We start from the raw sequence: 11,492 nt of genomic DNA, 5'->3' as shown, positions 1-11,492 counted from the left end.
ATTTGTGTCAATCCTTTTTTATATCTTTGCTCTTCAAAATTTGGCCCCACATGATTTTTTTTCTTTAGGACAGATACCTTGTACATGAATTAATATCCCCCAGATTAGTTGTCTTAAAAGTATTCTATTCAGGGGTGATGAAAATTTCTGGTCTATGGATTCCACTTTCAAGAGTTAATTTAGGTGGTGTTTGGATTTTGAGACTCTGATCCTGCACTGATTTGGAATCAAAGCAGCTCAGTGATGCAGATCTGATCCTAAAATGATAAACCAATTTAGCCTCAATCTGTCAGACGTTCTGTAAGTGCATGGAAATATTTCTATTCTGGTATTTTGGGAGACTTGGCCTGTAAATATAAACAGTTATTTAGGGAGAGTTTGATTAATTGTAAAAGAGAAAAGAATATGATTATAGGTTTGGCTTCCTTTTATGCCTTGTTACTGAATTGAATACAACACACAGCTTGATTGCAGAAAACAATTTATTGAGTGTTTGACTAACAAAAGTACAATTGTGGGGATAAGGTTTTTGCTGTTTCATCACTCCAATTCTGATCCCTGGACTAAGGTCCTGCTCTAGCAATTTATGTTGTGTTCATAGAATTTTTTGAGGTTTTAAATGCAAGATGAGAAGCAAGTAAATAAATTTGAGCCTACTTGATTTTTTTTTTCTTTTCACCACTTGAGCCAAGAGCAGGGTTGGAAGAAGGCAGCAGTATCAGTAAAGCAGCGGGGAAAGTGAAATGCCCAACATCTCCCAGAAGAGTTGAGTGTTCCTGGCACAGTTGAAGGCTTGGCAATTTTGCAAAACGCTTCAGGGTAGCTGCATCTTTTGATCTTCTCTGAATCTGGGAGAACTGGAAGCTTGCAGATGTCCAGGTGCTAGAAGGGTCCCTCATCCTTTCTCTCTACTAAGGTTTTATAACTCTTTTCTAGGGGCATAAATGCTGCTAATGTCATCAAAGGCCTTGTGTGAAGGTTGTGCAGAGGTCCCTTTCGATTGCTCAGGAGGGAAGGGCACAGACACTCCTGCTGATGTCTGGGAGAGGCACGCAGGAGGCTGAAAAGGACAGCTTCCCCAGAGCTGCAAATCAGTGTCGTTCCCTTGACTTCAGGGGAATGCCTTCTGTCTGCTGGGGGTCTGCTCTATGTGGTGTGAGACACGGCATGGCATTGCAGCTATGTGCCAGGGACACAAGGAGGGAGGCTGAAAGCCAGGAGCTGCTCTTGGGAGATGGCACGAGTCTGAGGTTGGAAATGGCAAGAGCCAAGTTGGGTTACTGCAGGGACCAGCATTTGGGGTGCTGCCATCCGGGCACTGTGGTGCTCTACATACATTTGGGATAGGAACAGGGGCGCTCCGAGGCTCTGGCACAGCAGAGGGCCGAGCTACTGGGCGAAGCAGGAGTCTGGGGTCAGAGCTGCTGGCACCTGCATCACCTCCCCGTGGTACAGGAGGGGCACGGGGGAGCTGTAGCACTCGTTCCTGTCGTAGGTGTAGCACGTCTGAGGTTCCTCGCAGGAGTTGCCCTGCTGGGCCTGGTGGATGGCCCCACCCAGATCAATTTCTATGGGTTCACAATTTTTGCAGCTGGAAGAGATAGAAAGTAGAACAAGTGTGAGGAGTTAGGTGAAAAGATGCCCCTGCTGAAACCCCAGTCTTTCTTGCTCGTCTGCACGTTGAGCCAGGAGAGTGCTGTGCCCTTTTGTAGGTGTTCCAGGGGAACATCTGGCTGTCAAGCATCTTTTAGAGCTGCTGAGGGTTAAGTCTTCACAAATGAAATTAGGAAGTAAAACTACTTACAGTTCACTCAAGCGGTAGACAAAAGTGGTCCTGAGTGGGGACAAGGGGTCAGAGATGTTCTCCCGAGCCTTCAGGGGAACTCTGCAAAGGTGGGAAGAGAGTCACTGGCACGAAAACTGCTTATTAAACAGTCTGCTCTGTTGTGAGCAATTCAAAACTCTCATTCTCCTCAGGTTATTGACATTCTGACCCTTCTCCAAATCAAACCCCAGGAACAGGAGATCTTGGTTCTCTGCACCTTTAAAGGCAACAACCCTCCCTGAGAGGACTGCAGCAATTGATCTAAGTGGCACTAAGGTGACAGGGCTGAGAGGGTTAATTTTTGTTAAACTCGGAGCTAGCAAATACTTGAGGCTAATGGACAGGGATGATTAATTAGTGGTTCTCCTGTTGTGAGCTCTACAGCACTCCTGCAGCTGTTTCCCAGAAACACACACTGCTGTTAGGGGTGTGTGAGTGGAGAGTGTGGTATTCACATGCCCTCTGAACAGAGAGAAGCAGAGAAAAGAATGATCAAAACAATTCTTGTCTCATTTGCTGCTCCTGTGTTTTTGAACATGTGGAATGTGTTGGAAGATGATTTACCTGATGGTGATTGCTTGGTTGGATTCTGGTGGATGTTGTTTATGTTAATTAGCCTACCAGGTCCAAGCTGTGTTGACTGTCTGGTCAGCAGACAGTCAAGAGTTCTTCAGTTTAGTGTAGCTCTTGTTAGTGTAATACAGTGTAAAATAGTTACAGTATAATATAGTATAATAAAGTAATTAATTAGCCATCTGATATCGCGGAGTCAGATGCATCATTCTTCCTGCCCGGGGTTGCCTTATAAATATTCTAGGAGAGGACAGGACAAAGTTCTGTTCCTGAACTGAGCTCTGTCTCATGGGAGACAGTTTAGGCATTAACTGATAGTTGATCAGTTTAGGCATTAGCTATTTTCCCAGGCTCTGTCAGGTCAGGAAGTAAATCCAGTGCCATGGGCCCAATCTTGTTTCAGGTCAGACCAACTTTTGACAGGTCATTATCCATTTCCCCAGCCTATTTTATGAAGTTACTACTGGTCGGCCTAAAACATGGAGATGTTTTTTGTGTCTGAAGGAACAAACACCAGAGAGGTTCATGTGAGGCAGAAAAGCAATTAGCAAAGTGAAATACTCAGGATACCCCAGAAAGCAGCCCACATGAAAAGCTGTTCGCTTCACCAGTGCTGGGACATAAGAAAGAATGCAAAGAAAACTGGTATAACATTGCATGTCCTGCTCACCATCTCCGGGAAATACTCGGCTGCCACTTACATGATGCGGATGTTTCTCTCCAGGACTTCTTCCTGAGGATTTTCTTTGGAGGGGACAAACTTTGAGGTCACTGTTACGCACTGGCACTTATTATTGACCAGCACGTACTCCTCATCGTTGGGACTCACTGGATAACCTGCAAGCACAGGATAGGCAATCCCACAGTCAGTAGCCAAATCCTTGGAAGCTGCTCTAGCAGATAGCCAAAGGATGAAAACGTCAGCGATGCACCATTGCAGCACCTGGATTGGTTTAAGCTGAGGTTGCAGCGGGTACAAGTGAGTCTCTTAGCAAAGATGGGTTCAGCTGTCTTCCTGCTCAGCTCAGTGTGCTGCTGTATGTAGGGGTGGTGGGACTGGGAAGGACAAGACTAGGAACCTGGACACTGTGCCTGGTGAGGGACAAACATGCAAGGATTGCTGGTAAATTCCCTGGGAAGAAAGTCCCAGCTGCACCTGGTGACTGAAGTGCTCTTTTACTAGGAATTGGTTATACAATTCCTCAGTCATGCACCAGAACTGCTCCAGCAGTCCAAACCCCAGTTCAGATCTGATCTCTAAACAAATGTCCTGACCTTGCCAAAGTGGCAGATGTGTCAGTTTTCCTTGAGTGGTATCCTGTCCTTCAGGTTCCTGGGGGAGCAGCTGCACACAGGAGGACTCAGCAAGGAGGCAGCCCCCTGACGTGGCAGGGAAAGGCAGGTGGCCCTGATGATGCTTGTGGTTTGCAGGGAAAACTCCAGTCCTGATTTACCCCTCCAAGCTGCTGCTTCTAGTATGCTACTCTATATGAAACTCAGTCAAAGCAGGCTGAAACATGCCAGGTGTCACTCAGAGGCTTTTGGGATGTTTCTGATGTTGCATCATTCTTGCTACAGCACCTTCAGCCTGCTTAGAAGTACCAGACCCAGTGATTTTTGTCATATGGGGACAGATGGTTTTGCACTCAAATGGAACTCAGTTCTTGCCTGCTCTTCTTGTCCCTTGGTTTAATCAGAGAGAGGAAGAAGAAACTGGCTGAAAAAAGCTGGGTTAATCATGTCTATAAAGGATTTTGGAGTTATTGGACTTAAAAGCTTTGGTCCTTCCTTCCCCTGTAATATCCTGGTCTCATCTGCTTCTATTCCAGGACTTCTGAGATTGTTACAGGCACCCTAACTGTGAAAAGGTACCAATGTGTAAAATGATGCCTCAGTGACCCTAGAGTTGACCTGCTGGTTACAAGTGCTGTTTCTGTGGCCTTTGGCAGCAGTATACCTGCTGGATAAGGTTCACTATGGAGTTCCTAGCTTGGGAAGGAAATCACTTTCCTAGCTTGTTCTCCAAGCTTCTTCTCTGCCAACTCATCATTCCACATAAGCTCTTCCCTCTGATGCAGAAGCCTCCCAGGGAAAAGCCTCTCTAGTCCCTGGCTCCTTGTCTTGGCCTCTCTTTTGGCTCCAGGGAAGTCTCTGCCTTTTTGTCCATCACACAGCTCTTCCTCTGCTGTCTGTGCTGCATTCCACTTAACATTGTGTGCAGTTCCTTTCCAAACCCTTCATCCAAAGCCAATGTTCAAGTCAGATCCTATTGGCTTTTGGGTTGTCCCAAAACCTCTCAGAGCAGGCTTTAATTCTAAAATTAGATTAACACAATCTTATGCATATGCAGGTTTTTCTGACTGCTCTAAAAATACTGCCCTGATTTGATTCCTTGTGTTATGCTCTTGGCTTCACTGTTCAAGTTACTGGTGGTCCATCAATTTTTCATGTAAGATTACAATGCTAAAAAATGTGATTTTATCTGCAGTATCTCCATGTGCCACCCAGTGAAGTCTCTTGGGGAGAAGGTATTTAAATGCAAAATTTGCTAATGCTGTTCTAAATGTCCTCATGTTGGATTTCCTGATGCCTGAGTCACTGCACTGAGCTGTTCCCTCCCTCCTCAATACTTAATGTGGCATCGTTTTGGACAAAATTTCTCAGCATCCAGTGTTGCACTGTCCTTTGATACATTGTGAAGGCCAGCAAAACTGCCTGGGGTAAGCAATAAGATGCCCTTTTCCAAAAGCTGCAGGAAATGCAGGGATGCAGCTGTCCGTGCTGTTGGGATGGTTATCCCTGAGCACTGACTCCACCCTGCAGGCCAGATCCACCATGTACAGCAAGATGGATTCACACTGTCCAGACACCTGAGACCCACACTGAGGAGTGTGCTGGAAAGACAGGCTGAGCTCCGTTGAAGAGCTTCCAAGAAATTCAGTGCAACTATGTGATTAGCTACAGTTTAATCAGAATAAGTTGGCTGTAGCTGTATGGCAGGATTGCCAGGAAGATTTTGGAAGCCTTTAGATCTAGCAGCTAAGCTCCCTAGGACTGCAGAAACCTGACAGAAAAATGCCTAATTATCAAGTCTTAAATTTGGAGCTAGTCATCATTTTATCCTCCAGGCAGCAATTAAAACCCCACTGCTCTGATGCAGAAACCCCCTGAAGAGTCCAAGCACCGCTGAAGCACGGCTGCTTGAGTGGGCTTTGAGGTTTGACTCCTGACTGTTAGAATAATTCAGGGTAAATGACACAAAACCTGCCATTGATGTCTTAATCCCAGTTTTCCATTTTTCCATTGCTCACCTACCTGCCACAAGGATAATCCCCAGGGAGATGGCCAAGGCAACACACAGCGACCAAGTGCTCTTCATCTTGCCTTCCCTTCTTTTGAAGAATGTCAGTGGAGAGCCTGACTGTGCCTATAAGGGCGTGTGCAAATGGGTTTCCTAAAATAAACAGCCTGGCCAACACTGGAAAATGTGGCTGGGGACTGAAACCAGGTGTGTTAATGCACCGAGACCTCTGGCTTTCGGAGGGGAGGGGGGCAGGGGGTTGCACTTTGATTGTGCTTTTCTCTGTTCTTCACCAACAGGCAACACAGCAGCTGAGTACGAGAACATCTTGCCATCAAAGCTGGTGGAAGGGTAAAAAAGTCCAGGGGTCACCACTCTGGCTTCTAATTTTGAGAAATCAGACTTAAAAATCCCTGGAGTCCTATTAAAAAAAATCATTTCAGGCTTCAAAATCCAAGTTCTGTTTGGACCAGCTGTGTGCAAACCTGAATTAAGGGCTGAACTGCCCCCAGGAGAGCCTGCAGTCAAAGCAGGAAAGGTGACAGGGCAGGGCTGGAATAGGTACAGCCACGGCAGCTCTGCCCACTGCGTGGAGGAGTTCATCTAGTTGGGATCATTTGTGTAGCTTCTGAAGAGCAAATGTAGCCTGTAATGCCAGAGGTGTCTCTGTAGCATTTGCATGTGTCTTGTACAGAAAAAGCCACTTTTTAAGGGAAACCCAAACTTAGCAAGGGCCTGGTTGCCCTTGCCAGGCTTCTTCAAGAGGCTGAACTCTTCTGGCAATGCTGCCAAGCATCCTAGTTCCTGTCACCTTGCAGGATGTCTCCCTTTTCCCAGACACTGCTGGATGGGTCCCTAAGGCCAGAACTGTTCCAAGTCCCTGGTTGTGTGCCTTGAGCTTTTTCCCCAAGCACAAACCCCTCACCCTGCAGCTGCATGATGCAATGAGCTTTCAGGTTACATCAGCAGTGCTCATGTGCAAGGGGAGGGTGGGACTTGGGGACAGGGGGGAAGATGGGTCACAGCCAACCCCTTGCAGGGCATTGGGTTCTTCCACAGTTCTTGACAAACCTTGTGTTCTCCTTAGGGATCTGTCTGTAAAAGAGAAAAAATGTGGGGTTGTTTCCTTTCCCCATACCAGAAAGCATTGCTAACAGTTTTATGCAGCCCTCTCTCTGAGACAGGGGCAAGATGTTCCCTGTGCCCCATTTTTGGCAGGAGGTAAAAAATAAACCCGCTCACCAGTGCTGGTAGGGATGTCTGTCTAAAGTGCTGCTTGTTTCAGTCGCTCTTTTTTGAAAGAATTTTGCTAGAATTATACAAGAAGGGAGGATGTCAGCACCAGGATAAACAACATGCAAGAGAGGCTAGTGCTGATCTGTTTGCATGGCTGCAATAACAAAAATATGGCACTAGGAACATGCAGGGAGAGTATTTTCAAATGTCAAGGCAGAGACTGAGCAGAATTCTACCTGTGCCTCTCTGTTCACTTGGGTGGTTTTCCCTGGCTGCCGGCGCTCAGCATATCTGGATTTCGGTTGCTAAATCTACACGTGTGTGTACAGTCCCTTGGTCTGCATATGATGACTCAAGAGCTATTTTCAGTCCCTTAAGCCACCTGCGTGTCTCTGGGGATTTCTAGCTAGATCTTGAGAGGAAGGTTCTTGTTCTGGACTGTTATTTGTATGGAGTATCCCTGTTTTAGTGGGCGCCTTCTGCAATTTTATCTGGGTGAGCAGGCCTTTGGCAATGGGCTGCATGGGGGGCCAGACTCCCAACCTTCCTGCAGGCCGGAGGCTAGAGGTGGAATAAGTGAGAATTGGAAAAGAAATGGGAACCAGCCCTCTGGTTTCAGTCTCTGTTCACATGTCCTGTGCTTCCAGATGCCCTTGGATATGCTGAACTAAGATTTTCCAGGTAAGAAGCTGGGCAGGTGCCTGAGTGAAGTGGGGTGAAATTGCTGTTGCTGTTCTGGGGGAGTTAGACAGTACCAAGGCTCAGGGCCTCTCCACATAACACACCATCCATGAGCGGTCTGCCCTGGGCTTCTGTTTGCCCCTCCTTTCTCACTTGGGAGCCAACAGAGTGGTGCATCTAAACAGACCCACAGCAGTCCCTGATTTTTGTCTTGGTAGCAGTGGTCCCTTGCTGCTTACAGCAAACTGGTTTGGCTTGAGCAGCTCCTGGTTGACTGGATCAGCTAACTCATGCTGGAGATCATCTCTAGCTTCACCTGGATGTGGCTGATGTTTTCACTAAGTCCTGAAGAAGATTTGAATAGACACAGATTGTTACATTGTCTTGGAAATTAACTTTGGGTTGGGAGACATGTCAATTCCATTTAAATCCAAGCAAGTCCAAGTGGAAGTTATGCTGGTTTTTGAAAGGGCAGACTTGAAGAAAATTAGGACACTTAAGATGGCAACTCTCAAGGTCAGGGACATGACAAAGGCCTGGGTTTCTCTAAGTCACAGCCGCTAAGTTACCCGGAATTTTAGCCTGGCGGGATCTGGCTGCACATGTCCAAGTATCAAGTGAAGATTTCCACCGACATGTAGCCAACAAATGTAGTGAATGCTGTGTCTCCAGACCTAAGTTACACTTGTTGCTCTTTCTTCTACAGGCCTGTATCCAGGGAGGTGATGGCTGAAAACTGGCAGCGACATATTTGGAAAAGCATTCTGAGGCAAAAACTCTGTTTGTGCAAGAAAGTTTTGATCCAGAGATGACCATGTGAAGAGGCTGAGCGTGTCAGAAAATGGAAACTGAGACCTGTTTGCCAACAGATTGATCAGGATCCAAATGAATCACCAAAAAGTGAGTAAAGCACCCCACTCTGTTTCAGCTAATTTGAATATCTGCTTGACCTGGATTTTTTTCTACTAAAAGGTGGACCAGGAGCATTTATAAATACACCTGCACCTGTTCTATGGTGAGAAAAAAGCCCCTGCACTTGTATGCAGAATTGCTCTTGGTGGGAAGTGTGCATGCCTGATTTATCAGGCTCTGGGTGTCTCAGCTTGGACTACACTAATTCCTGTGTCTTATTACTCTGTTCTTGTGGCAGGGCTGCCTGCAGCTCATAAAAGCAGATGGCTTCCCTGTGGCTCACTATTAATGTCATTTTCCCATGGGAAGGGTGGGAGGCTGTGGGCTTGTGCTGTGCCATGGCTGACAGACACACAAAACCACAGAATGACAATGCACAGGTGAGCATGTACAGACTGCATTAAAAGCCCTCCTAGTGAGGAGTCCCCAGGTGTTAAGAAATCAGAATTGCTCCTTTTCTGGGACGCACGGATCTCTGCATTAGAGGATAGATCCAAGGAGTGCAGAGGTGATGAAGCAGCAGCTGCCGAGCTGTGCAGCCTGAAGCTGCTTGAATCCCTGTAAAAGTGCGATTCGGTGATGGGAAAGGCTCTGGAAATGTCATGTTTAAACCTCGGAGGTGTCCGGTGAGGTTTGCAAATACTGCTGCTTCTCTCCGAGTTTGATCTGGTAGGGAACTGAGTAGCAAGTTTTGGTTACAAGGGCGCAGGTGTCAGGTGTGTTCTCCATCTGGTTTTTTTTCTCGTTGCCGTAAAGTGACCGCACAGATAGCAGCTGTACTGGCTGGACTTCTAGAGGAAGAAAAAATCCTGAGGAAGCAACAAAAGGCGCTGGGTTTTTCTGTTGTTGTTTTTTTTTGGGGGGGGGGGGGTTTGTTGATTCCCCCCCGCCCCCCCCCCTCACGTCGCATCACTGCTCGGTGAGCGCTGCCCCGGCTGAAACGCCACCTCCCCGCGGGCTGCCCGGGGCATCCCCCACGTCCCCGGGGGCGTGCCCACGCTGCGGCCCTGGAACAGGAAGGGCTCGGCAGCGAGCGGAAGGGACGCAGCGGAAGGGGAAGCGCGGCGGGGCAGTAGGAGCCATGCGGACCCGGCGCGGCACCGTCCTGCGGCCGCGGGCCGAGCCCGCCGAGCCCCCCGATGACCCCGCCGAGGTGCCCGACGGCCGCGCCGGCCCCGAGGAGCTGGCGGACGATGTGGAGCGCTTCCACGAGGAACAGTTCCGCGCCGTGATGGCCGCCCTGGACAGCGGCGACGAGGCCGGGGACAGCGAGGAAGAGGAGGAGGAGGAGGTGCTGGGTCTGCAGCTGCCCGAGGACAGCGAGGAGGAGGAGGATGAGGAGGACGAGATTCAGGATCGGAATCCTTTTGTGGAGTACAGCGCGGAGGAGGATGAGGATGGAGAAGATGAAGAAGGTGAGGAAGATGAAAATGATGTTGAGGATGGAGAAGAGGAAGGAGGTGAGGAAGATGAAAAGGATATTGAGGATGAAGAGGGGGACTTGTCCATGGAAAGCGACTTGGAGGAGCGCCATCCCGAGGCCAAGCTCCCCCATGAGCTCTCCTGGGGCCAGCGCAAGCAGCTCTACTATGACACGGACTATGGGAGTGATGCTCAGGCCAAGGGCAAGCGGAGCCAGCAAGAAATCGATGCTGAGGAGGAGGAAGAGGAGCAGGAGGCTCAAGTCATCCAGAGACGGTTGGTGCGGGATTTGGGGGAGGATGATTATGGTCTGGACATGATCCAGGGCTACCTGGCTAAGCAGCAGCAGAAAACCCACGATAGCAAGGGGCAGAAAATTGATAAGGATCTGCAGACTCTTTCCAAGAAGGAGCAGCTGAAGCTGCTGAAGCAGGAGTCCCCAGAGCTCCTGCAGCTGATGGAGGACTTTGAGGTGAAGCTGATGGAGATCAAGGATGAGTTGCACCCGCTGCTGCAAATGGTCAGAGACGGCACTATCCCCCAGGGGAAGGGCAGCCGCTATTTGCAGACCAAGTATCATCTCTACCTGAACTACTGTGCCAACATCAGTTTCTATCTGGTTCTCAAGTCCAAGAGGATGCCGGTGCACAGTCACCCGGTCATCGAACGGCTGGTGGAGTACAGGAATCTCATCAACGACCTCGCCGTCATAGACCAAAAGCTTTCCCCACAGGTCCGTATGCTTCTGAGGAGCTACTATGACAAGAAGGAAGAGAAGCTACGGAAGGGAAACAAGTTTTCAGTGTTTCTCACCATGAATGGCAACAAAACCAAACCAAAACGTGCCTCCGCGCCTGTTAATGGCCAGGCTGCTGCTGCTGCCGAGTCGTCGGATGAGTCGGAGCTGGATGAGGAGGCTGCCCTAAAATACTACAAGATGATGGAGGAGAAGCTGGCACTCAAGAGGAAGAGAAGTGGAGACGAGGATGTGCCTGAAGAAGCAGCGGTGTCGGAAGGAGAGGATCCCAGTAACAAGAGAGGGGTGACCTATCAGATGATCAAGAACAAAGGCCTCACGCCCAAGAGGAGGAAGATCGACCGCAACCCCCGGGTGAAGCATCGGGAGAAATTCCGGCGAGCCAAAATCCGCCGCAAGGGCCAGGTGCGCGAGGTGCGCAGGGAGCTGCACAGATACGCCGGGGAGCTGTCTGGCATTCGGGCCGGGGTTAAAAAGAGCAGGAAGCTCAAGTGATGGTCATCTTTTTGTCAGAGCTGCAAGCAGCAGTACTGAACCCAATAAAAATTTTATACACCGTGTTGTGGGGTTTATTCTTAAGGAAACTGGGGGTGGGGTGGTATTTGGTTTTTCTTTTTCAGAGGGGGCTTTCTAGAAGGTATCATCTCTGAGTGGCACAGGGCCCTTTCCACACCTCACCCCTCTCTGAAGGTATTTTCCTCTGTTGTGATGCTGTTGACTTTCCCTACACAGGAAGCCTTGAGTGATTGCAAGGAGTGTATAAGGCAAAGGGAATTAAATAGGCC

At 48.7% G+C, this 11,492-nt stretch overlaps 2 protein-coding genes across 2 annotated transcripts; one reads left to right on the top strand and one right to left on the bottom strand.

The window, feature by feature from the left end:
• Positions 1 to 497: 497 nt before the first annotated feature.
• Positions 498 to 5,788, bottom strand: JCHAIN (joining chain of multimeric IgA and IgM). Its single transcript, XM_084204970.1, has 4 exons — positions 5,714 to 5,788; positions 3,100 to 3,235; positions 1,805 to 1,885; positions 498 to 1,591 (listed from the first exon to the last, which is right to left on the bottom strand). The coding sequence occupies exons 1-4, from the start codon at positions 5,775 to 5,777 to the stop codon at positions 1,390 to 1,392; spliced, it is 483 nt and encodes a 160-aa protein (XP_084061096.1). The 5' UTR covers positions 5,778 to 5,788; the 3' UTR covers positions 498 to 1,389.
• Positions 5,789 to 9,587: 3,799 nt separating this feature from the next.
• Positions 9,588 to 11,265, top strand: UTP3 (UTP3 small subunit processome component). Its single transcript, XM_084204962.1, has one exon. It carries the CDS (start codon positions 9,610 to 9,612, stop codon positions 11,200 to 11,202), a length of 1,593 nt encoding a protein of 530 aa, XP_084061088.1. The 5' UTR covers positions 9,588 to 9,609; the 3' UTR covers positions 11,203 to 11,265.
• The last annotated feature ends 227 nt before the right edge of the window (positions 11,266 to 11,492 follow it).

The sequence above is a fragment of the Fringilla coelebs genome (assembly GCF_963513975.1).
Source record: "Fringilla coelebs genome assembly, chromosome: 4".
NCBI lineage: Eukaryota > Metazoa > Chordata > Aves > Passeriformes > Fringillidae > Fringilla > Fringilla coelebs.
The sequence above is the reverse complement of the archived record's forward strand: the minus strand, read 5'-3'. Positions and strand labels throughout refer to the sequence as shown.